This window comes from Aquila chrysaetos, chromosome 13 (assembly GCF_900496995.4).
Source record: "Aquila chrysaetos chrysaetos chromosome 13, bAquChr1.4, whole genome shotgun sequence".
In the NCBI taxonomy this organism is placed as follows: domain Eukaryota; kingdom Metazoa; phylum Chordata; class Aves; order Accipitriformes; family Accipitridae; genus Aquila; species Aquila chrysaetos.
Window position 1 is genome coordinate 15224353 of NC_044016.1, and position 27789 is coordinate 15252141.

General features: G+C 37.8%; 1 protein-coding gene across 3 annotated transcripts in view; it reads right to left on the minus strand.

Annotated features, from left to right (window-relative positions):
- The window catches only part of THADA (THADA armadillo repeat containing), a 172253-nt gene that overhangs the window by 36038 nt on the left and 108426 nt on the right, over positions 1-27789 (minus strand). For 2 of the 3 annotated variants that reach the window (XR_003926238.2, XM_030034578.2), the window contains exons 31-34: positions 14549-14634; positions 2856-3268; positions 2398-2519; positions 949-1021 (exon numbers count right to left, since the gene is read on the minus strand). Coding sequence is in view for 2 of the 3 variants with exons in the window: in XM_030034578.2 (XP_029890438.1) it covers positions 949-1021; positions 2398-2519; positions 2856-3268; positions 14549-14634 (694 nt within the window). In the remaining variant the exon portion in view is untranslated. Of the gene's footprint in view, positions 1-948; positions 1022-2397; positions 2520-2855; positions 3269-14548; positions 14635-27789 lie in introns of those variants that run through there. The other variant, XM_041128294.1, reaches the window with a different exon arrangement.

The window sequence follows — 27789 nt, forward strand, 5'->3', positions numbered from 1 at the left end:
CTTTTTTTTATGAGACAAGATTATTAGCATACAATACGAATCAATTCTGCTGCACATTCTATAAAAAATAACAGCTACATAAGGAAAAAAAAATCTTCATTTTAAAACAGATCACGACAGTTTTGTCTATTTTAAAATATCCATTAAGTGTTCTTTGCGTCTTTGAAAACATAAAAAACCCTAAAATTGTCTAGCACTAAAAGCTGCCTTAGCAGTGCTCTACGCATACAAATGTAACATCACAGACTGACAATTTAAAATCAAAAGAAATCTGAGGCAGTAATTTGTGCTGGTATAAATCTAAATTAAATAGCCTATAAACAGGAATGGAGAACACAGAGCCTTGAACTTTGCAAAGGTTATTATATTTACTCTAGGTTTTAAAAGCAAATTTTAAGAGGAAATTCAATGAGAAACTCCACGCAGACAACAGGCTGGTGTGCTTAGACAGTGATTTCAGGCCTGAAACTTGGCAAGGTCACACTGCCCACAGCAAAGAAAGGAACTGCACCCAACCACTGCTTCAAGCTTCTTGCCTTCCCTTCCGACCTGCTCCCCTGCTGGCTCCCCAGCAATCAGAAACCACAACAAAGTTGCACTTTAGTAAAACCACTGGATTCAGTACATGTGTTAATCACTGTAGGCATTTTTCTTTCCACATTATAGCAACTATTTTGGATGCTCTCAGAAGGTGAAATTAATCCATCAGAAAAATTTACTTACGTATTTAACTTGAAGTAACTTTGAGAGGGATATGCTGAGATGATATTCATGGCTGTTTCATTTCAGAATGTGGCAGGGTATTTAGAGAGGAAGACATAATGCCAGAAAAGGTGCAATGACACAAGAAAACACAAACTTGGGGCTTCTATCTAAAAGAAGCCACATGACTTCTATCACCAAAAACTCCAGAATTACAAAACTGTTAAGCAGCTCCATTTCCCTTACCTGCTGATGGTTCTGCAAAAGATGGATAACCAGCTTGGAAGCAAATTTGAGAGCTATGCTTTGAACTTCAGTGCTGAGAAAACAAGGTAAAGAATGTATCAAAAAAAAAAGCAGCTATTTCTGCCATCATTTCATCTCTAGAAAAAAACCAACCAGCCAGTTCTTAATCATTCTTGATTTTCACCAATGGGTATTTTGCAAGCTGAGCACTCGGAATTTTTACATTACAGATCTTGATGTTAGTTAAGTTTTCAGTTGAGATGCAAATGAAATATGCTCTTACTTTCAGCTCTCTTGTGTTTATTTTCTACCTGCATACTTGCCATAGAAAAACACATTTGAAAATGGAAGCCAAGTCAAACAAACCAGACATTATTTTAAATGATAAACAAAAGCATTTCTTCAAGCTGGTGTTAAGCTCCAGGAGTACCTCTTCTAGAGCTGCTAAAAATGTTACTAGTGCAGAATACGCGAACTGTTGTTTCCTGAGCCTCCGTGCTACCCAGCAGGGTCTAAGGACTCGGCACTTGGCACCATGGCTCCTGAAGGGCTGGTCTTACCACAAGGAAAGGCAACACCTGAGCAGTAAGGTCTGCTATTTCAGCTATTTCCCTCTAACAGCACCAGTCAGTGTTACTTTACCACAAGTACCTTACTTCATTCCAGAAATAAACACTCCACATCATCATTTAAACTTGAAAAATTTAGTGCAAAAAAGCAGCAAAAGTGCACAGCTATAAAATGCTGTTCTACACTGTATACCGTAAATATTCTACATTGGCAACACTGGGGTGCAATGTTTATATGGCTGAAAAAAAGAGACTATTAGGAAAAGGATGGTCTTGCCCTTAGAGCCTGGACACTTTAACCCTGTCTGTCCATTCCATTATGAATAGATGGACACAGCTTCTAATTCAGTACAAACTGGCTCCAAATTTTCAATGCTTTCTGGTGACTTTATAGTCTCATTAAGGAGTGCGAACCCTAAGAATTAGGGTTAACCATTTCTGCCAATCCAACAAGTGAAATCAGATCTGTCACTCTCTCTGCAGACTGTCTGCAGATAAATCAGGATAGCACGGATGGCAGATTCACAGCGAATGAGTGTATGTTTGGATCATCAATTCTATGTGCTAAGGTGTTTCCCAATTACCATTCAGGAAGAGCTATGCTCACTGGCTATCATCTAACAGCCAGAGTAACTTCTTATTTCAGGAACTGTATTACTGGACATTTACAAGATGCTTGCCAGTATGACTTGTGGGCCTTTTAATAATTCAGATCTGTGTCTAACTTCTCTGAAAAATTCTCATCAAAAGCTCTCTTTATTCAAATGAGCCACACCCACTTTTCTGAAACATGGATTTTTAAATCAACAGTCCAAAACCAATAAATTAATGCTTCAACATTTAAAATTTTTAAAATTTTAACAAGCATAACAGACCATACCTGTTGGCGGTATCTACAATGTTTAAACTCCAGGTTAAGAGCTCATTTGGATTCATTTTTATAGAGCATTCAGTCTTTGGAAGCACATTTCTGAGATCCATAGTATAAAGAATTTCCAGCACCTGCACACACAATTCACAAACAATGAAGTTGCAAACAATCTCAATATGAATGTGTACATTTGAGATCAATAAAACACTGACTGAAACCCCACTCCAAGAACACAAAGGTCCTCTTCTGACAGTGCTGAGATAGGAAAGAGGAAGTTCTTGCTTTTATGCAAGAACATCTGTTACAGAATTATAGCACAGTTCCTATTCAATGTAAAACAAACCACCACCAAAAACCACTCATGTAGTATTTATAAAACATCATGCATGTTTGAAATGTATTTTTAAAAATTAAGAGTATCATTTACTGAAAACATATCAAATGTCAATAAAATAGCACCCTCCTACCTTGCAAAAACACTGGAGGTTTATTTCCTTCAGAGCCATTGTGAGAAGAGCGCCTTCCAAATCAATGAGTAAACACAATACACCTCCTCCTTCTTCTGCAATCTGCTTGGAATTTATTTGCTTCAGCCAGAGCAGTATTGCTTCCAATGCAAGCAGACGTACTTCATGAAACTCACAGTGAAGGAGATGAACTATTGACAATGGTGGCTTGGCTATTTTCTTTGCAACAGGTGAACTGCTGCTCTGGATGTCAGAACCTGCAGTCACCAACAACACTTCTATCACAAGTTTGGTGATGCTCTGAAGATACTGTATCAGTCCTGGTACTGCAGATGAGTAGGGAATACCAGACATCAATTCAGAATCTGAAATGACTCTGTTCATCTCTTCCCAAAATCCAAACAATGGCATTCCTGAAATGAGAATAAAACTAAGTAAAGTGACAAATAGATGATGTTACCATCTGCTCCAGATCATGAAGCGATTCTGAACTTGAAAAACATCAGGTATGCAAAAGGTATCACAAGGTAATTTCAGGCATGAAATGAAAACACAGTTCTCCTTCATTTTAAACTGATTCTGAATTATAAACCAGCTTTCCTAGATATCAGGTGTATTCATATTTAAATAGAAAGAAATAAGGACACAAACTTTTCTGAAAACTGTAAATTGTTCAACACATGGGATGAAAGCTTCAACCAACTTAAAAAATCCTACAATACTTTGCAGATTGCCTGTCATCTTCGCCAATTACAGCTGTTTGATAAGTATTTCCTTAAATCAAGCTACTAATACAGTCTTGCAAATTGTACATGCTTTGCACTACTGTTGTAGAAAGTGATTAACACAAATAAACTTTATTAAATACATTTGGAGAAAAAATGTAGGTAGTTTGGAAACCTCAAAAAGCACCAAATACAAATATGCAATCATATTATACTAGGTAGAATAGCTCTAAAATCAGAGGTCAGACTGGAGAAAGTGCTGTCTGCCAGCTTACCCAGCTGCAATTGAAACCAGGAGAAACAATGACAGGGCCATTCTGATAATACTGAAAATCTCATGCTTTGCATAGCTTTAGTCAGAAAAGGTTACTATTAAGAAGATGATACTTCTACATAAATACATCTGTCCTGTGTCTATCAATCTAAATAATTTACTGATTAAAAAATCCAGTGTGCTTTTCCTATGCCTATCAACTTCAAACAGGTAACACAGGTAAGAAAAAAGGAGCTGCACTGTAATCCCTCTTATGTACCAGCACAGGAACTGTGACATTTCAGCCATTTACACTGGTTCAACCTGCTCACATGGCACAGCACATCCCAAGAACCTTCTTTAGTGCTTGGCCTGGAGTGAACAAAAAGGTCACTGCTATCCGTGATGCCAGAGGGTTTTAGCCTTTAGCAAAGTTGGCAATGTTGACACAAAATGAAAGAAAAAAATTAATCGATAGTCCTCTCACACACACACACACAGACTGAAATCCTCACGTGCCTTGAGTTCAACCTTCTTCTCCATCATCAGCAGGAATGAATCATTTTATAATACTGAAACCAAGATTTTTGCCCCATTCAGATGTTTGTATAGCTTGTACTGTGAGGAAATTAATATGCTATATCCTACAAAATTCAAATACAAGTAAGAGAAAATCATGAAGCACAGAAGAGAACAATACTGCCACTGGTGTTACGGGATATTAGAAGTTTAGGTTTTTTAAAATGTCAAAATGCATTAAAGGTAAATACAAAGATTAAAGCAAACTTACTTAGATTTCTTCAGTATCTACAAGAAGACAATTCATTGCCATATAACTTTGCTATTTATAATTAAGCACTACGTACTACTAAAAGCCTGTCCAAATATTACTACTAAATTGCTGAATTTGACATGAAGCTGCAACACAAATGTGGATTCATTTTGTTGCCCTTGAAGACATTTCCCTAAGCCTTCTATTTAGAATTAAATAACCTGCCCTTTCACATTCAAATTCTTCCAAAGCCATCTTAATTTGTTCGACATTTACATAGAAACTTGACATGGTTGTACACTGTCTAGCATGTAAGGCAGAAACATTTTCTGAGTAATTCTGGACAAGCTTCAAAGAAATTTGGTATTTGAAAAAGATTTGCAGACATATTACCTAACCATTAGTTCTGTCATTCATGTTTTCACTACAGTTTCTTTTCTGAATGGGCTTGATGTAGTCAAAGAAACTGCAATATCACTGCAAACCTATGTCACAGCATAATCCTCTAGATGACGCAGATGGCTTCCATCTCATAACATGCAAACTTGTATATTTTATTTGCTACATTTTCTAAAACCCCTCCAAATAGAATGGCATTACATACCGGCATCGCAGCATGAACTAGCATTAATGCCTATGTCACACGACAAGTATCCAACTGCCAGAATTCCTTAATTTCTGAACTGTCTGGTTGCCTTGGAGAGGGATTAGGCCTTCGTCCCAGTTATTACACAGCCTGACTCCACAGACACCAGTTAAACAACAGAAATAATCCCAGGCAGTTGAAAGAAAAAGGTTCAAGTTCAAGCACCTTGGTTCGAGAAGAGAAACAGCTTCAGTTTTGGAGCCCTGCACCCTCTCAGCCTCCTATGTGCTTCCCTCCTCAGCTGCATTTCAGCAATACACGAGCCTGCTAGCTCAGTTGTTCGAACCAAGTATGTATTTCTAAGTACACTGCAAGACAAGTGCTTGTATTTCTTATCAACGTTGCTTTACATTGAGGTATAGATATCATACATGCAAGCAGTAACATGAAAACCAACAGGATGGAAGGGTCAAAGCTCTAGGGCAAGGCAAGGGGCAACAGTATTAGGCAGACAAAAAGAGATAAAGATAAACGTTAGGGTAAGAGGGGGAGGGTGTCTTTCATTTTGTTGGTGTCAACACTGCTAACTTTGATAGAGCCTGCAACCTAATATCAGAAGGAGTGGTGACCCTTTTGTCAACTCCAGGAGCTGGCCATGCACTGAGCTTCAGATCCGGTTCAATAAACTTTCATTTGAATTTTCCAAGGCCAGCACAACTTCACTCGATGTCTTCATCTTTGAAGGGGAAAATTATTTTTATATGAAAAACATGGTGGAGCTACTCACTCCCAGAAGTACTAGCTTGCAGAGACTGCGATACAAGAATCTTCTGCCACAGATCCTCTTTTTCTGAACATATCAGACACTTCTGGTTTGGAAGCCTTATGGATGGTTTCTGGTTTCCCCATGTAACTGTGAAAGACTGGGCACTGTGGCTCATCTATTTTACAGAAAGTGTCTTTAAAACTGGATGTCTCAACAGCAAGGCTGTCAGCAAAATAAGACTGTCTGCATATTTGCTTAGCCTCAGCACGCCATAGAGCAAATCCTTCTGTATTCATCTCGTGCTCCACATGCTCTCCAGCACTCTTTTTTTCACACAAATATGTACAGAAGGAAAGCAAGCCCCTGTCTCATTACAGTGCAGTGGAAATACTACTTCTTTCAACTTCATCACTAAGAAATCTTTCCTGGCTTTCATGTAAATGTTTTCTCTTCTGCTTAACTTTAAGTAAACTCTTTTTCTTTGGCTTACATCAAAATATCCGACTAAACCAAAAAAACACACTGGTTCCCAAAGTAAATGTCTGTCTCTGTTGTTAAGATACAGTAAAGACATACTTCTATTTACAAACAAAAATCACTGTACAGTTTGAACGACCAGCTGCTGTGAGAAGGAAGAACAAATTTTGGCTGACCAAACCAGGATCCTGGCAAAGAGCAATCTTGTCCAGGATGCTGACAGATGCAAAAGAGCCCCCAGGAATTAAGTGGATTAATTTCCCCCCTGCCCTTAAGGACTGCTTCATTTGTGGGACAGGAAGAACTTCGTCTCTCTTAGGAAGGGACACATCTTACACAATAACTTTGTTCTCTTCAACACAGTGCATCAACATCCCACAGTCCTCCTTAATCCCTTTATGTCCACTACACTGAGATATGCATACAGTGTCTATGTCACATCATCTAGGTTTGAGGTTGTTTTTTAAATCCTATTTGTGATCAACTGATGTTCATAGTCAGTTACATGAAGTTAAATGGTCTTTCATAATCTGAAAATAAAGAGGAAAGGAAGAGGAGCAGGATGGAATTAGCAGACCTGATGAATCTGGAGCTACAAACCTCCTGAAAGTTTAGCCAGCTCCAAAACCTGTGCCCTGCCTTTCTTCTGCTCTTCCCCGCAGTGGCAGGCAGGCACTATTCTATAGTCTGTTCCCAGAGTAAGCAGATACATACAGTAAGGACAGAAAAACTTCCCTGCTCAGGGATTAACAAACTGTCAGCTGATACTTCATCTCAGAGATTCTACAATATGTTCAAAAGTGACAGAAGTCATCTGAATTCCTTCCATATTTAGAACCTAAACTTGTTTCATCGCCTTGCCAGTTGATATACAGGACTGATTATGTATTTCTGTTGAATTTAGGTAATTTTACAGTGGCTGTCTAGGCTACTGCCAATTGGACAACTCTCCATATCATCAAGTATTTATTGTGTGAGGGGCTTTTTTGCTGTATCTGTGATTATGATACAACTAAGTATTTGCACACTTGTAGATAAATATTGAGATCAAATCCTGTATGCGGCCCCTAGAGCATCCATGCCATCTTCCTACTAGAGGCTCCAGAAATTAAGAACAAAGAAGGGAAAAGGGGGAGAAATTATTACTGACATCAGAAAACTTACTGACACTCTGCAAAGTCAGAAAAAAATTACAAGAGCAGCAATGAAATGCTGCTGTGTCTGCAGTACAATGTTATAGGACAGGGGTCCAAGCATCAAAAATCTGGATATTCATCATCATTCACCAAGACCTGCAAGAAGTTCCAATTATTTAAGGACTGAGAAGAAGTTAAAATCCCTTGTGCTCACAAACTACCGTCTATCTAAGGGTTTCTGAAGAGATCATATGAACAGAGAGAAGGCTGAAAGGTAATCAGTGCCAAGAAGAGATTTTCCTAGACAAATATTAAGGAAAAGTATTTTCTTTCATATTTTCCCTTTTTATTAAAAGTGGATTAGGCAAAGTCACTGGTAAATGGAAAAAAAACCAAAGAGAACAGAAAAGCTATTACAATGTAGAACTAAGATAACTGTTGATGATCAGGAAAAGGGCACATTTTAAGCAGCATATTTTCTTTTAAAGACATCTGCAACATCTTTGACATCAGAGACTGAGCATCAGTACTCAAAATAAAATTCAAAACTACAAACATGAGTGATTAACAGAATCCACGGATAATATATTGTTGAGGACAGAAGCATCCCACTGCATTTTGTATAGTATAAGGAAAAGTTTTCAAAGGAAAAAAAGGAGGGGGGGGGGAAGGAAAAAGCATTTGATCTGGACACTGAAACTGCAATTTTTCTTACAGCTTCTCTCTGGCACAGCACCAAGGTTTCCACTTCTTTTGCATTCATAGAAAACAATAAAACCCTATGAAGTCAGTGCAAATCAGTCAGTGATACATGCTGGAATCTAAAGAGAACCCGAAACAAGATTTCGGAAGGATGAGCAGTCTCCCATTTTCACATGGGGACGGAATTTTAACTGCTAACATTAACACAATCAACTGCACTCTACCCTAGCGTCACTTATTTCCTCTTAACACCTTTCCATATTCCCTGTTCAACACAGCATTCCAGCAATATCATGCTCTACCCTCCACAACCCCCATCCTTTCACTGTGTCCCTGCAATCTTTCTGAGAACACTTTTACTTTCCTCCTCCTATGTCTGTGCCACGAGTTCTGCCTCCGACATTTCCTTGACCGTCTGTTGTTGTTGCACACCTCCATCTCCTTTCTCCCAACGTTTCTTCCTTTCAGCCTTGATCCATTTGCTTTGTCTTTCCGGCTCGCACTCACTTTTGTGCTGTCTTTGGGCCACCTTAACATAGTACGTCCCTCACTTGATCTGCCTCTGGCATTTCACTGTCTGTGCAACTCCCAGTCACTCCCTGTCTCTTGGACCTCCAACAGTCCCATCCTCAACTTCTTCATTCTCCTGCCTGCACTGAATTAGAATATTGGGTACCCAACTACACTTCCTTTTGACTTGTCAGTAGGTGTAGGCCATTTAGATGATTTTATAAATACATTTTAAATCTTTACCTTCCTTGAGTCAAAATAACAACATTGACCAAGTGCCACACAAAGTTTATATAATTTCTGACATAATAAACAAAAATTGCTTTCAATTTGTTCAGATGGAATTTCTTAAGTTTAAGCTAATTAGACCAAATAACCAAAACATGCATTAACAAGCTGCCAGTGTTTTTGTTCAAATAACTGTTTGGCCACACTTCTTAGGGACCTAGGTAAAGAAAGTTAAAGTATGGCTAAAATAACCAACCTAGTTATTCCTGTCAAATTTTTACCATTTAAACACTATCAGTTTTTAAGTCAGCGTGCAGAAAAAAATTCTTTTAGCTACCATTTAGCTTCTTTTCAAAATAAGAAAGAGTAAGAAGTACAATATAGAAAAAAAGTGGGCACAGCCTTCAAATGCTATTTAAAAGTCCTACAAATCATATCATTCAGGCAAAATATTTAAGAGATTCCCACTTAAAAAACGAGATGTGCTTTCATTACAAAGCATCTAGAAGTTCGATAATGCATACTATTTCTACCACTACATTTTATAACTTCTAATTAAAAAGGAAAAATATCACTAAGAGAATGGTTTTTGCATTATATGTTATTTAAAACACAGTATTTTGTCATATTTGAGAGCATAAAAAAGGACAAAACCAGCTGACAGTTGTACACAATTGCCCATGTTTCTGATCTCATACACACACGTGCGATGCACAATATTTTTTGCACTTGTTTCTGTTGCTCATGAGCAGAATTTAAGAATCTTAACTAAGCTACATCTACAAAAGGTTTAGCTGTTTGGAAGATAGTAAGAAAATGGAAGTCTGTTTCTGCAAAACTCAAGGAAAGAATACATTAGTGAGAGCAGAATACTGGCTGCTCCATTTTGATATCAAAACAATCTATGAACAAGATTAATTATGTAAATACTGAGTAACTGTTCCCACTGATGACAACAACAGTGGAGTTTGGTTAATCTCAAGAACTTTTATAGATTCTTTCACCTCAAATGTAGAAAGGAAAAATGCATAGTTAGGGTTCAAGTGGCAGCTTCTCCTAAATCACAGATTCATCCTATTTGACATCCTGTTTAAATGTCTTCTCTTTCTCATCAAACTTGAATTTTGAAGATACTATACTCGATAATAGGCCAAACCAGCCAGGAGATAGACGGTGTATATATATATATATGTGTATATATATATATATATATATATATAGGATAAAAGAACAACTTGGAAGCATTATGTTTAGCAAATTTTTCTTTCATCTTTCCCCTGACTTCTGTTCTACATCCTATTTCACTTATGTTGATGGGCTTTATGGACTCAACACAACACTTTACCGACAAGTGCCATTTTTTTGAACACAACCCTGGCTAAAATACGCTTTTATTAGTCAAGTATATTTTAGTGAGTTGCATCCAGGAATTGACAAAATACTATCAGAAAACTGTTCTGAGACATGAGCAAGAAAGAAAATGTGACCACTTTGTCTTGTTGCATTCTTCAAATGTTACGGAGAGACAGAGCATCCCAGATCTGGGCTTTCACTGCACTACACTGCTCTGGTTCCTGTGTCACCAGCACCGCAGGATCACAGTAATACTATCATCTTACTGTTTAGCTTCAGATACCAATTTCCAGCAGAATGTCCGAAAGCAGGAATGTCTATGACGGATCCTGTCAAAAGTCCACGTATTCAGCAGAGGAATCTTATCCACCGAAATGCTGTAGCAGAGCACAGCCTGGCTGTAGTCTGGTATTCTGTCTCTTGCAAAGCCCATCTCTGAGTGCAGAGCAAAGCGTGTAGCCTCAGACACACGGAGGGATCTGTAGCACTACAGCTTGATAGACCTCTCCTAACTCCTGCTGATCCAAGACTTGTGAATTTGCAAATAATTATAAACACAGCTAAGGCTGGACATATTCTCACCTGGACTTGGAGGCATTCTTCCCCTCCAAAGATGCCTACAAGTGTTACTTGCTTCCTCCAGTAATGTTTGAAGCGTGAAATTCGGGAACTTCCCCCTATTCCTACACCATCCACTCTGGTGCTGGTTTACTTCTGGAGGAGTAACTTAACTGCTTTTTAGCAGTGCCAGAAAATCCTCTTGAAGAGGACTGCATTGTTTTACCCATAGGACTGAAAAGGCCCTGGGCATCTGTAATTTCAAGTCTATAAAAACAGTTACTGTGGAGACAATATATCAAAGAGGTATGCAAGAACAAATTCACTGGATATTATTAATAATTACTAATACTGACAACAGGCATTAGCTCATCAAATAATCCTAGATCTGGTAAGAACTTTTGTTTGCTCTCAATAAAGGCAAAAATAGCATTTTTATTTATATATTTAAATTTTTTTTTTTAAAAAAGGCTTGCTTCAGTTTTTTTCTGAGTTCCAACTGTAACTGATAACTGAAAAAACATACATAGTTGTAAGTTTACATAGTCTTGGCATTATGTATTGTCTCTGCACACCAGAAGACCCTCAGGCACATCAGGAGCTAGAAAAAATGCTCTAGATTTTGCCTATCAACTCAAGGAAAGAAAACTGTATTTTCCCAGTGACATGAATCAAGTAACACTTCCATCCAAACCAGCAAATCAGAATAATTATGGGCCGGGGGGCTGTGTGTGTTTAATCATCGTCATTTGGCCACCAATAAATTTTTAGCTGGACAAGATGCTTTTGGTATCCATTACTCCCTGCCTTCCTTATCTGACATTTTAAATTGTTTTGAATTTGTGAAGTAAATTCCCTAAGGGCTGTCCTGCACTTTAAGAGACAGATTTTATTAATTGAAGACAACAAATCACTTACATAAAATAATTGTAATGTAGGAAAGGCCTAGGCAGGGTTGTACTCTGAAAATCTCTTTGTAATTGTAGCCCCTTTAGACAGGCATAATCAATTAGAAGTGGTCTGATTTTAACCAGTTGCAGGCTCATTACATTGCATTCCCATTTCTGTTGATGAAAATCAGTTTCAGCCCTTGGCCTGGAACTCATATACAGCACTTCCTGGGGCCTCTTAGATAAACACATCAAGAAACAGGTTTATTTGGATTTGTCCTTCACCTTTTATTCATTGAAACAACTTTACGAATCAAGGTTAAAACAGAGAAAAATTGGCTCATAACCAGAGATACACATATATGAGCAAGATATTTAATCTCAGAAAAGTATAAAGCTTCAGTTAATAATTATTCCTTACAGAACATTTAAATGTGAGACTCAAAACATTCATTTTTAACTGCTGAGTTTAGTCTTTCTCTTACTGTGTCATGAGACACTCAGGTTCTGTTTAATATAAACATATTAGTCCTTCATTTCAGAAGGGCTTCTGCCTGTGTTATATAAAATTGTCCCTAATGTATCTTCAGGTTTTCAAAACCGTATTTCCAGTCTAAGTTTCTACTCTTTGTAGATATTGCCTGCAACATATAATTTTAAACCTATATCGGAATGAAACTTTTAGGCAAGACAATACTAATGAACTATCCCCGAGCAGAGAGAGTCTGCAAAAATAACTGCTTTCCTTCTACAGCAATTGTACCTTACAGCACCCAGGTTCAGAACAGTCCATGTGAGCTTTGAAAAATAAATGAATCCACTACAGTCAGTAATCCAGCCACAGCATGGTGCAGTCCCTCAGGCTCAAAGGGCTATTCACAAGTCAGGGGCATTAAAAAAAAAAAAAAAAAAAAAAAAAAAAAAGAGGGGAGTTTCCTGGGGTGAAGAGGTCAATAAAAGCCTTTGCAAATGTGCCGCAATTGTTTAAAAACCAACACAGACAAAAAACCTGAAGACAACTGAAATAGGAAAGAGACTGATAAAGGAAATATAATGCCCATTAAGTAAGCAAATAAGGAGCCCTCACCTGGAATACTGGCTGTTCCTTCATAAAAGAAAATACAGAAATACAGTTGAAGGGGCTTTGGGGTTGTTTTTGTTTATTTTGTACATGTGATACACTGCTAGACTTTTTAATGTACTGCAAAGGATAATCACTAAGGCCAATGGCATATCAGGCTTTAAGAAACTTTATTTTGTATAAATAACGAAAATAAGTAATTATATATTGTAACATAAGAATTATTGATGGTAGATATAGCTTACCCAAAACAAACATTAAAGAGCCAGAGAAAAACATCCCTAGAGACATGCTATATTGAAACTGCTTTATATAGGGTGGTGCATTCCTCCCTATAAAGGATGCAGCCCTTACCTAGTCACAAACAGCAGTCAGCACCTGACAGAATGAGACCTACAGTGCAACATCATCTGGAAATTTCCTTGACCAAACAGTACATCTTGACACTCGGGACCCATGAAAGAGGAATGACTCTTCAGAGCACAGGAAAGATCAGACCCATCTCCTCGAGTCCCCAGTAACCTTAACAATCTTCCTCTGGTATAGCGGAACCCAGCTGTTACATATTTTCTGTATGTCTGTGCTTCTGTTATAAGGGCTATATTCTGCATCAACCTATCTGCAGAAGTTCATTTCAGACATATTCATCACTAAGTCATTTTCCTGACAACTATCACTATTTGAACTGTGCATTCACAAAAAAATCACACAAATAGCAATTATGGCATTAAAATGGAACTACTTCTACCAAAGGTCTAAGCAAAAAAGCAAAAGGAATTGGTTTTAAAATTAAGAACAGCCCCCAAAACAAGAACTATCTGAAATACAGAACAGTTCCAATGACTTAAATGCAGTGTTAAAATTAGTCACTAAGAATTTTAATGAAATGAAAGAACTATTGTTTAATTGCGTTCCTGGACTGACAAGGTAATTTATTATTCACTTGTTCGTAAGAAATGAACAAAACAGGCCCACAAGGAAGCTAGTTACAGCTGACCGAAAGTTGCCTATACAGAGTCACACTTGAAAGGGTATCCCTTCCTCCATACCTTTGTTCTCCTTATTGTTTACAGTACGCTTTGTATTGTTGCAAACAACACTCTGCATCACTAAAACCACTGATAGTTCTGACTGGTCCTTCAAAAACTTCACAGTGATAAAGAATCAATATAAAAAAAGAAATGTAAAGAAGCTCTCAAGAGTTGTTTCTTATAAAACTTCTAAGCATGAGAAAACACTTTCTCTGAAACACTTTCAGGTGTCCCATGAGCGAACATCTCTGTGGCTTTCAGGAAAGGTTAAAGTAGCAATATTCTGGGGTTTGGATTTTGTTTGTATTTACAACCTTGGATCAGAAAAACATTTTGGAACACTGGATGGGACCTTTTTTGTTGTTACACAGTTCCAGGATTAGGAATAGTGTAAAATCATCGCTTCCAGCTCTGACATGGAGGCACACCTCATTCTTCTCATCAGCAATCCCCAGGACTAGCTCTACAGAAGGCAGAACGAAAGGCCCTTTTATACAAAGCAGCTAAAGGACTCCAGCGTTCAGTAGATGCCATGAGTACAAGTAATATATTATTGTTTCTACAGATTCAACAGAGCTCAGAAATTTCCCCACATCTGATTTATACAACAGTACATTTGACTTACCTTGCTTTTGAAACTTCCCCAGGTGAGTGCTCAGCATCACAAGGACATCAAGATAGGCAGCTCTGGTCACCAAACAAGGATTTGGCCTGGAAAAATCAAATTACTAAAGATTAAATCCTTGTAACATCCACGCTCAGAAACAGCAGTGAAACCCACCAGCTTGGTGTGGTTTTTTTACTTAATTAATGAAGATCAACTACTGATCAAATCAGACTGCATATACAAAATGATTAGGTCAAGTTATCTAAGCTTCACTTCCTGGTCCATTCTGAATGACAGTCTCCCTAGCAGAATGGCAACACCCTTCCTCCATCCATTCCACCAAACTGCAGTTTATACATGTCATTATTACTGGATGAATCAGCTTGCCCTGGCAACTAGTATGTCTGTGTTTTCTTTACAGATGATCCCTGTAACTAAATGCATTAACAAAAATAAGTCTTCAGGTCTTATTGTTACAGTTCATAAAAGAGCAGATTCCCCATGAAAGGTACCTACTACATCTTTTTAACGGCCATAGCACTCTCACTGTTCTGATGAAGACCACAGAGGCATGCATGTTTTTAAAATTAGATATTTTTTTTTCCAGATAAGACTATTGGGGATTTTCTGCGTATAACACAAATTGGTAATAAGCTACCTTCTGCTCTACCTCTTCAAGTCGCAAGTGATCGACATTTTGTCTCCAATTAGGAAAGTAAAATTAGGTTAACATCTTCATTTTTCTTTATATTGTTAACACTGTACTTTCAGCCAGGAAAATTTTTCTTAAAATATAACTTAATATGTGAAAAATACAGGAAATCCAGTTCAAAACACAGAAATTATTCTGATGAGTCCAATGGGACTTGCACTGAAACAAAAACTTTTAGAATCATGCAGCACAAGCTTAAAGTATGACTAATTCTGTTCAGTATTTATTTTATCTGGCACTTTCTTTGTACGCTTGACATTTGAAACTCTTTCAAGAAGTTTTAATTAAAAATGTTCCAACAAACATTCTCAACTCTGTAACATCTTTGAAATTCAAGAAAAAAACTTCTTCAAATAAGATATGTAATCATGACAAAAAAATGAAAGGTCCGAGGTTCTTGCGTGGAAGTTTGGCAGCTGTATTTGCCTACGGAGAGTTAACTTATGATCCTGTTAAAAACGACAACTTTTACCAGAAGCACTGCTCTTACCTTCAGTAATAAACTCTGTAATAAGCCTAAATTACTTATGCTTTCTTTTATGGCCTACAATATTAGGCATCCATGTAACACATAGCAGACTGCATGCTACCAGGATCTCTCTTCTGAAAAGATTTTCTCTCCTTTTGCATGAACAGAGACTTTTTAGACACTTTCTTACTAGTGAAGTAGCCATGAACCTCCCAAAACTTCTCCATGCTTGCCTCTTACCACTAGCCTTAAAGCACAAGAGCTAAAAGCCTGCCTGCAGGGAAGATGCACATCAGTAAGAACTGATACCGTAAGAAGCCAAAGCAATTTTAATGTGGCCTATTTTTGAAAAGCTCTATTAGGAAGACTTAATTTCTATCCACCCTGATTAAGTGAACCTCTCTTCTGTATCTTGGGGATCTAGCTGTTGCCCAAGTTGTTCTTCACAGGACTGTATGAAAACACCACCAAGAAATACTCACAGGGTTAGGAGCTCAACCCACGAGAAAACAGAGTGGCAGATCAGTCAAAGGCTTAGAAGAAAAAGAAACCGACAGGTGTCTCACAAGTACTCATAAAATGGATGAAAGCAGCCATGACAGATTTCAATTAAGATGAGGAACATAATGGGCCTACTGCACCTTAGCTCCTTTGAAAAATGGAAGACTCACTTATTATTCAGTCATTTCACTGGAAAGAAAATTTCCAACATACAAACTGTGCCTTGGGAAAAACATGGCTGACGCAACTGTTACTGAAGAAGTGACAACAGCAATACTGACATGGTTTTTTATTCTGGTCCAGCTTTGAAGCATTTACGACTTCATTTTGAGTACGCACATGTGCATGTTTTGATTTTGAAATGAGGCTTTTCTAGCATGAAACATGCCAAACGTTTGTTCTTGGCTGGCTCCATTGCTCTGGTGATGCTAATGAATTCTTAGCCATATGTGCCAGACAGACACAACAGGAAATTCAGTTTTCCAAAACCAAGAAATTTCAGTGTTGTTCAGACTGTAGCAAACCTCAGTTTTGAAGACAATCAAACTGTGATTTGCATAACAGACCCAACAGCCAAAAATCACATGCTGAACATTTCAAATGATGCACTGCGCAGTATTTAAGATGACCTGTTTGTGCAGAACTTCAACAATGAGACTGGGAAGAGTACAAGATGTTTCTTTTTTAAACACAGATACCCAAGTAAAGGGGTGTTCTCATCAACAAGCTTTGAGGAAATCTGTCTGCAAACAAGAAAGTCACACCAGTAGCAAGGGTGGGAGCTCCAGGCACCTGGAACAGCATTCCTTTTTTTGTCCCAAACCCAACAATTAGTTAATTTCCCTTCCAACCTGGATATTAAGGGAAACAAATACATCATATGCTCACTCCAGATGATAAACTGTATGTGACTCTGAACAGGATAGAGCTAGAGATGGTTAGGACTCTCATATCTAAGGGTATCTCCACACAGAAATATAAAATGGCTATCAAAACAATATTCATACTACTACACATATATACTAATAGCAGGCTAGTGATGTCAGCACAGACATCCATATTTCATTAAAGTAATGCTTTGTCTACATTAGCAAGTAGGTTGGTGTAGTAACAGCAGATCTGTGAAGTCAAACAGCTGGTACCAAAGACCCAATGGCCACCCTACATACCATGCCTGGATACATTAAAACATAATTTTCAGAAGTTCATCTTGTTGCTTTTTGTTTCTCTTTGGATACAGAGTTCAGAACCAGCCTGCTCCAGGGATCTCACTGCACTTAGAAGCTTATCCCATAGTTTCTAGCACTCCTTTGTGATGCTGTACTTGGAGGTTGACTGTCCAGGTGGAAATAAAAATCACCTCTCAGACGACCACTGAGTTAAATTTCACCAACAGCCACTATTGCACAATATTTCAACACATCTGACTGCAGAGAGGTCAAAGGCTGTCTGCCCCAAGTAACACGTAGAAGACAAGCATGGTCACAGACTTGACCTGCCAGGCAGAGGAGAAGACGACATCTGCAACCTTTAGAAGCACAGGCAGGGACGGAAAGGATTACTGCTTAGAAAGAACAAGGCCCAGAAGAAACGTGTTTCTAACTTAATCAAGGAGAACAAAACAATGACGGGGGGGGCTGCTGTGTCCTTACGAGATCATCACAAAACTCCATAAAAGATACAAGGTGACTGAAAGAACACAAATCAAAAAAGTTAAAGGCACTGAAGGTTTTAAAGGGTCTACAGGTATTTTTTTTTTAATTGCCCAAAGCTCCAGCCTAACAGTATCTTCAGTATGGGGAAAAGTGTCTTTTTTAAATTATTATTTTAGGTAAGCGTGGCTGAACAGTAGACAAATCTGAAAACAGAGGTGCCAGTTTCCATACTATTAATTTTGATACATTATAGCAGAGTTCTGGATTAGATCCTGAAAATAAAGTCTTCCAAAACCTAGCCAAAATCTTATCATTAATGTTGAACAAGTAATTGTGGATATGATAGTCAGACTTTCTTGTAATCTCATTTTCAATTCTACTATGCAAATATAAAATTAGAAAAGAGTTGAAGTCACTGGCAGGAGGAAACCTTTTGTTAGCTGTTGGAGTCCAGGGATTTTTTTTTTTTTAAGAGAAAAAGGTTAATGGAAGGAAATAGTCCTTTTAAATTCACAGGCTCCTGTTCAAATGCCTTTGAAGAGGCCCAGGTTATACACTTACAGAATATTATATGACCGGAATAACAATAAGCTGTTTGTTTTCAACAAGCAACAGCCTGGTAGGCGAATCAGGAAGTGTAGCCTTCAGGAGATATTCCCTCTCTGTAGATGTAAATCAGACTGGGCAGGTTCAGAAGCTCCACGTGCAATACTGTGTTTCACTCCAGCTGGCTTTGGCTACCTACCGTAGCACAGGGAATGCTTTGATTTCTGTTCTGCCTTTACCACCTTTAAGTACCACTGATTGCAGCTTAGGTCTATGTAACATGAAATCAATCCTAAAGTCTCACAGTTTAGAGCTCTGCAAATATTATTTTTTAAAAGTTTGATTCACCTTTTATAGTTAAGTTATGCTGAATTTAAGGTAGTTATTGGTTTGTTTATTTTGGATGGCAGATCTGATGCAAACCAAACTGGCATTTATTGAAGAAATCAGCAATATGTGGTCATAGCCCTCCTGTGTACCCTGCTCACACATTCGGTTTCAACTCTATCAGGAACACATGGCTTAACTTCTAAAATGCAGTTTCTCTTGTATTACTGTTTATTTTAAAGAAGATCAACATTAATGAATTACAGAGCAAATTACTTCCTCTTCCAAGGGAAACAACAAGGAGCAATGAACATGGAAAGCTCACACATTTGGCCTCAATGCTGTCAGAACACTGGAAAAAAGATTTAAACAACTAAATATACAACTTCTTGCTCCTGTAACCACTAAGGTCTGCAGAGGCCCTCAAACATAATTTCTACACATTACAGGACACCTTTATAACCATTCAGATTTCTATATATAAACAAGGATGCAAACACACCTTTGTGTAGAGCAAGTACCGAAGAATTTTGATGCACAACTTTTGCAGATTCTGATTCTCTTCTCAAACCCCCAATTTTCAATGACAGTGAGTCAGATGACTTAAAAACATGACCACTATTTTCTCCTGGATCATTCCTCTTTTTCCACAAGAGGATCACCTCACATAGAGATGAACAACAACAACAACAGTGACATTAATATATCACATTTGTTACATAAATAATACAGATACAAGTCACTGGTTATGAAATCAAAGCTGTTCGTGTTAATGTTTATAACATTAGTTTTTGGTTATTCTAGTCAATAGAAATTCAATGTTTTCCAAAGAGGTAGTTTATTTTGCTCATATTTTTCCTCATTAGGAAACAGATGTTGCAAAACTATTAGCATAACAAGCACTATAAATCCACAGCAACTTACAATATTTACTAAACATTTAACTACATAAAAATCAAAGCATATTTGCTCAAACTCTCAGTGAGCACTTAAATTTCAAATGCAACCTGCCAATCAATGTCTATTAAATAAAATCCTGTAACGTCTCTCTCGTGAATTAGTTTAGTTATCTTAGTGTAGTTAGCTATCTTAGGGATATCTAAACCAAAACTTTTACAAAACTTCTCAGAAAAGCTCTGTGTTTTGCAGTCTCCAAGCTCTTAGAAGAGTCTGAAAGATTTCAAATATTTCAGCCAGTGCTGCTTTTTGAATACGAACTAATCTCATTTGTCAAACTGGAATATAACTTTATTAACTAACTAACAAAATAGAATTTCCTCCTAATAGTATGTAACATGTACATCACAGTTTTGGTCACAGTAAAACAATACATAACTACACAGGGTGTCAACATTTTTTCAGAGTAAAGTAGAGTACTTAAAATGACTGTTAGCTACTTCTAATCTACACACTCAAATTGGTTACTCTCAGCCCCAATCTTTAAAAATTGATGGCAAGATTTGGCTCATGAGTCAAGCTAATGTAGAACTCCAGTCAAAATTATGCAACTTACAAAGCTGCCTACAAATCCCTGTATTTTGTCCAAAAAGTTCATGACACACTCTTAAGTGTCAGGGTAAAGAAACCAGTGCTGTCAAGATTACAAGGGCAACTCTTTCAAAGGCCAATTCATAGCTGCCTTGCGAACAAGAGGAGAATCATCCTTATGACTTGTGTGACTATTTTAATTTTAATTTCCAAATTGATCAATTAATCAAATGAACTGCCTACTCCTTCTCTGGTCTTTAATGAAAAAGTCACTCTTACTGTAATGCTGTATGTTTCTGGAGCCTTTGGAAAGGCTGAAAAAGCCTAAAATTCCTGGGAGGAAGACCTTTTCACAGGCTTAAACTTATCAACAGTATTTTAGGAAAAGTCCCATATTAAAAGAAAAAGAAAACCTGTAAAACACCACCCTATTCTTCTGTTTAAATAACATGTTATTGTCCAAAAAAATCCCTCAGCAACACCTATTAAATTTTACATTTTAGCCAGCAGAAAATAAATCACCCTGCTGGTGTTGAATTTAAACCTCAAACTCTCCTACTTTCTAGCCACCAATATTACGTACAGTTTTTGCTTCCAACAGATAAATTGAATTGGTTTCCCAAACATCATATTCTAGCCAATACACAGGATGATATTGCAAAAGCCTTTTCACAAATTCTTGTATTTCTGAACTTTAAAAACATTTCTGACGAGTCAACATTTTACACACAATTGAGGCTGGAATTTCACCTTTAGCTCTAGCATAAATGCAGGGAAGAATTTGGATTAAGTCCAACATGTCCTAATGCCAGCTAGTACTTGCGGATGGGGTCTGTGCAACTTCCTATTCTGAGTTTCCCAGTCTGCCTTTGTCTTCCATAATCTCAGCTCTTCAGGCTGGCACACTGGCAACTAAATTTTAGATTTACAGTATCTTTCCCTCCCTGTCCTTCTAGCTTACTCTTTCCTGAAGAATGGCAAATCTCTGCAAAGTAGTCTTTCTTCTGGTGGCATTCTTCTAATACGTGACCCACAATTGTATCAGCTACAGTATCTTCTAAATGCACCAAGAAGTGCATCTTCTGTGATGTTTGAGTCTTGATACAGTCAACTCAACATAATCCTTAGGGGGCTATCCATAGGGAGTTTTATCCTTGGAGGGTTGCTGATGAACTAGGCCAAGCTGGCTTTGTATTGACCACATTTTACCTGCAGAGAGATCTCGAAAATGATCATTTGTCACTCATGGAGACAATAAAGCTTATGGAAATCACACCTACGCATACAATGAGCAGCTGATTAAAGGATTAAATCTCCCATTGTTTTGGTTATTAGCTTTCAAATTCTGCAGTATTCTAAAGACTGAGGTTTTTAGGGGTATATTTGCTTAGAAGGTAGCCTTCATATTTTAATGCATTTTGTCTCAGAGCCCACATCTGGACACTGAATCAACATGCATGGCCTTCCTCTTGTCTTCTTGAAGAGACATTAATAATGGATTTAATTATTAAACTTTGTCCATAGCATTTTTAACCATGTAATACAAAACCAGCACATTAGTGAACATCACGGCCAACAGACCTACATTTAATAGAAAGCATTTAAAAAAATAATGAAGCCTACACTACCAAGTAATCCTTGCTGAGTTCCTGGAAGCGCAGGAACACCCGCATAGAAATACAAACATCTAGTAACAGTGCATCTGCTTGCCTACTTGGTGCTGTTGAGATCTTGGAGTAACTACCATGTGCACAGTTCCCTTGACTTGCCCATTCTATAAGACCAGCTCATTCTGCACTATAGCAGGCATTTTCTCCAAAGGGAACATTGCTGGTCTGGCGATTTAAGTTTTTCTGCCACTACCAAAGCCAGACTATTATGTTGCTGTTAGTTTCCCTGGTAAAGGCAGAGAATTTATTGCTTCAAAAAGAAGCTACACAAGCTATTTTTTCATTGTGATACCGCCAAGAACATCCTGAGCTTCAGCTATTAAGAAAAATTAATTTGTGCTCTGGCTGTCCTTGGTGAATGATACTGAAAGGTTGTGTTTTGTTGGTGTTGTTTTTAGCATACCTGACTGATAAAATAGTCCTGTCTGTTCTCTTTTTTGTTCTCTTAATGAGAACCGCATGTGATCCCTTAACAGCATCCTAAAAAACTTAGGGGTCAAACTAATCCCATGTGCAAATTTAATTAATTTTACACAATTAACATCAGGGGTTTCACCTATAAAGAGGCAAGCTACTAAAACTCTTTTGTTTATTTACTGGGAAGCATTTTCAGGTATGAGTGAGGATTTATGTCCAAAACCTGTAACTGTACATGGTTTGTGCCTACTCTGAACATTGCACTGGTGGAGTGAACACACCTTAAACAACCTTACTCAATTCTTAATATCCCCTGAATGTTCATATTTAAGTTAAGAGTATACCTATGAACCAGAGTCAAAGAACGTTTTATCTTATGCAAAGTACATCTTAAGCTTCAGTCTGAAGTTTAAACATCTCTACTGATAACCAAAGCAAGTGTTCCAAAACAAGCAATCACCAACTGCCTAAATAAACAATTCGTAGCTGTTATCAAAACTGGTGAAAGAGTGGACTTGGAGCAGCACAGAAACCTGAATTAGTCTGCTTAAAGCACGTAAGATTTAAATTAATGCCTCCAAGAATATATTTATGAACAATGACGTAACTATTATGACTCTGCTCTCAAAGGCAAAGACAATCCAGGCTAAATGAGGCTCACAGGTCAGAAAGTGCAGATTAATAAATTACCACTGCGCACCTGATGTGCAGTAACTGTTCATACTGGTATGCTTTGCTTTCAGCTGGCACAGGACAACAAAAATTTACCTTGATGTTTTGCATGTGTAAGAGCACACACATAAATTATTGCTCTAGCCCAGCTGACAGAACATTAACTTTTCAATTTGAAACCTAGTAAACAGACTTCCATAGAGCCAGGCTCAGTCATTAAAACTATTTTCAATTTATGAACACGGCTGTATAATGCATGCAGATCACTAACTAACAAAAGTAATTAACTGCACTTCTCAGTGTGTAGGTTTTAAAGACAGAAATGGAAAAGTGGAAAAGTTAGAAAACAGGAAGATGCCAAAGGCAGACATGGCCTTGGAAGGACAAGAAGGTTCGTCTTGATGCAGTGAAAGAGGAAGAGGCAAGGGAACTATCTGAAGAGAAGGACCACTCTGCCAAGGAGGATGATCTTACATTCTCCTTAGTTGTTGCCTTCTTGCTGCTTTGAAAGTACAAAAAGCCCCTTCCAGCTCCTGAAGAATGTCCCCCTTCCAAAAATCACACAGAGCTTGTGTGATTGCAAAAAGCTGCCGAGAGTCATGGTCATCTTGTACCTGTATTTAGATAGGCCTGCATGCGCCACTGTTTTGTCTTTAACAGCCTGCTCACTAGAAATTACTGCTGTCTCTCCTAAAGGGCAATGAGAAGAATAAGGGCATATTTAGGTTACACTCTCTGAGCTGTGAAGTCCTGAAACCATAGCAAGGCCGCATTCCTACTTTCCACACAAATGGCCTAAATGCACCTCGTATGAAGTCCCTTCTAGGAAGGACCTAAGACTGGTTGTCTGCCTGTTGTCACTCACGTAGCATTGCCAAAAGCGGAGGGGGGAAAAAGGACACTACAGGCTTGATGGAGGGCCACGGTCATGAACTTGGCAAGTTAATGTACTCTATAGTGTTACGAAATACCTGTGAGATCTCCCTCATTCAAAGCAGTTATAGCTGGATCATCCTAGAGTCAGCCTGGAGAAAACTGAGCAGCAAGTACCTCAGTGGACAGTAAATCTGGTTTTGAGTCCAAGCCTGGAATAACTTTTGCATGTACTTGTTGTGTGAGCTTGAATCTTGTGCCCCTACATCAGGACCCATTTGTATTTTTAACAGTCCCACCCATAAAGCAGAGCACTAAGCAGCAGCACTGCAGAGCACGGGATATTTGGGTTATAAAGCTAAGTGCACACACTGCAGGCGGTCCATTCCAGACGAACTAGTGACTCTGCAAAATGCGAAGCCAGTTGGTTTTATACAAGGCTATTCCACACAAGTTAGTTTCAAGAAAGCAGCCTTCTTAGAAGTAAACTTTCCCAGTGCAGACAAGCTCTCAGCTAAGAAATGGCACATGGCTAGAAGTTAGCAAAGTATGTTATTTGACTTCTGGCAGAACCTCAAAGTCTTTTCGCCCTCCTGTGGTCTCCAGCAAGAAGGAAGGTGGGGAAAAAAAAAAAAATATCAAACTAAAAGCATTGGAAGACAGCATCCTACAGCAAAGCTGTGCAATGACATGATTTCACAAATTTTCCAATACCAATACTTTGCCATGCCAAAGGCTACAAATGAAACAAGACAGATATTTCCGGGACTTCTGTACAACAAATTACCAGCTCCAAAGGCTGCTCTTTTAGCTTTCTGTATTTATGAAGCAGAAGGCATCTAGAGTTAGTCTTGTAACTACTTTTTTTTTTTTATTCCTATGAAAGAGCTTTGAACTCTTTCAAAGGCTTAGCTTGATATATTGATTATTTTTTTAAAGCTTTCACCAGACTTATTTCCATCACTTCATTCCATCACCTCAGTTCTCCAACAAAGCAGATTTTATGTATTTTTTAAATTTCTGTTCTTCTCAAACACCTGCATCTCCCATAATTGCAAAAAATGCAATAAACTAACACTGGTGTGAGGGTGGGGGGAAGAAATAACATTACTAAACCACTTTACACTAACAAACAAGAGTTTTCTAGAACAAAATAAAAAACACCAAACGAAGTATAAACCTGCACGCAAAGTGAAAAGTTTCAAACATCACCTTGAGAAGTGGATGAAAGGCAGGTCTCATTCACCAAAACATCAAAAATGGAAATACTACTTTTGAATACTCAGAAAAGTTAGTATTTTGAAGATGTAGAAAAAAACAAGGAAGGTGGAGGAAAGATTTTTTTTTTCTTCTGATATTCTAATATATGCTACAAAGGAGAAAAAGTAACCATGTCCCATTAACATGAGAAGCCTGTCTTCACAACAGACAGAAAATACCAGCTGAAAAAATGAATGTTTTATGAAATTCAGTTTGGGGAATGTGAGTCATTATTTTATTCTCAAAGCAAAATCAGGGGGGGCAGCGGCGGAGGGAAAAGAGATTAGTATATTACAGGGAAAGTGCAATAGTTTCTTGAGCTATTCTACACCAATACATTCTGATGAAAGGAAATTACATTCTGGCTCTGAAAAGGTAAAAAAAAAAACCCAAACCCAAACAAACAAAACCCCCCACTCAGTTCAGCAAACAGCTGAACAACGATAAACTTTCCTCCAGATATATATACATGACAATTGAGCCTCATTTTTAAGAACTACTTGTGCAATTCAAAATTTTGTAATTCAGGTTTCTCAGAGAAGTTTGTTCCATGGTGCAAAGGAAGTATGTAGTTGAAAGAACACCAGCAAGAACTTTACAGAACTAGCACAGAAATGTGAATGAAGACTGATACTTGGAAATAATTCCCCATTTCCCCAAATTCACAAACCATTTTCCTGTTGCTTTAACTTTTTTTTACCTGTTTAAGATTAGTAGTGAGTGCCTCTAATACCCTCTTTTCAAACAATCACTGCACTACAGTATCGGTGACGTGCTAAGTTATGTCCTTATGAAAAGGCAGAAGAAACATGGAGATTCGTTAATTTTTCCCCGTGGTACTCACTCTCTTTGCCTGAACAGAAAGAAGGTAAGAATGACTGTATGGACTGAGGGTCCAGCCACCCACCACCCTCTCTGACAGTGACCAGCAGCAGATGCGTTCCAAAAAGTCTAACAACAAGGCACGAATGAAGTGCTGGTTTCCTGATATGCTCTCCCAACATCCAGAAAACTGTACAGATGGACTTACCGAGTTTCACAACTCAGTTGCCAAGCAACCTCCCTAAACTCCTTTAAAACAAGAAAAAGAGAAATCAACAACAAAACCCCCCAAACCCACCGTTCATCACAGAACAGTTGTTCAGCTCCACGCAGGCAAATATAAATGGTAAAGCTGCACACTGAATGCGGGAGACTAAAACTACCAGAAAATACCATCTATTTCAATATATTTGTTTGGGTTGTTTGTTGGGGGTTTTTTTGTTTGTTTTGTTTTTAAATCACACCACACTGAACATATTTATCTCAAGCAGAAAGTTAAGAGGCAAGCAAAATTTTTCAGCTTTATCATTTATCGTAGTCTTAAGTTTAAAACATACTTAGAAGTAAATTTGGTTACCAAACATTTCATGGATATTTTACTTGCTTTTTTTAGACTTTAAAAAAAAAGAATAGAAAGACAAAAGAAAACACACCTTAGCTCAATGTGCGCCTAAGGATGTACGGCTATACAGACTTAGAGAGAATAAGTACATCAGAAATTTGCAAAAAGAGTTTCTGTCTGTAAAAAAACCAACACCTTAACTTAGTGTTGCAAACCTATATGCTCATAATATAAAATTTTACAATCTGGGGAGAAAGACGTTTACAAAAACTTTATGTATAGCATTAACTGTATAATTGAGAATGCATGAGTATGAAAAGGAGGCTACAACAAACTGACAAAATGAAAACGTGCTACTGACAGAGGGTTAATATTAGCACATACAGCTGTGGCTTTTCACAGGCAAGTGAAAGAGAAAATACGTCTCTTCAGGCAGATACCTATATCAGGTACCAGGATTTCTTAGAGACAGCCTGACAACATTTCCTTTCTGGAGATAATAATAAAAAAAACATCAGTGCTAATGTGACTGATGTATTAAAAAGGGCAGTTCTGAAAAAATACTTTGCAAACACAGAATATATTTAAAATTTGTAATGAACAGAGCCTGGCCCTTACATATTTGCTGCAGGAGAAAGAGGTTTGAATTATTTAGCACTAGTATCTTTCTACTGAATTTGGTCTTTGGTGTTTGGTTTTTTTTCTTTATAACAGTATCAATGGATTTAATTTAATTAAGTAAATTACCACTCTCATTTAAAGACTTAAAAATGCTTATACTGAGTCAAGTCAAAAGGTCCACCAAATCCACCATGATGTCTCCAACTGCGGCAGAGAACAGATGCACAGGAAAGGGAAGCATAAGAACAGTGACATTTGCCAAAACCTCTCCTTCAACCTCCAAGGTTGCGGAAGAATTTCTTGAACCAACTGTGATATCTACATACTTAGTAACCTCACCGGGCTTTTCTTCCATGACTCTGTTCAATCATTTGTCAAAAATACAGATAGGTTTAAAACCAACACTATCTTGTATCATGGAGTTCCATGGCTAAGCTAAAAATACATTAAAAACTTCAATATTTTGTTTCTCTTAAATCTGCCACCTTGCATTGGAAGGGATGCTAATTACCCGTCCCCTTTCCACATGACTCATAGCATTAAATTCTTTTTTTCCATGTAATCCCTCAGTTGTCCCTTTTCCAGGCTAAAAACATCTCAGCCTATTTAGTCATTCCCCATCTAGAAACTATTCTATACTTGTAGTCAGTCTTTTTACTGTCAT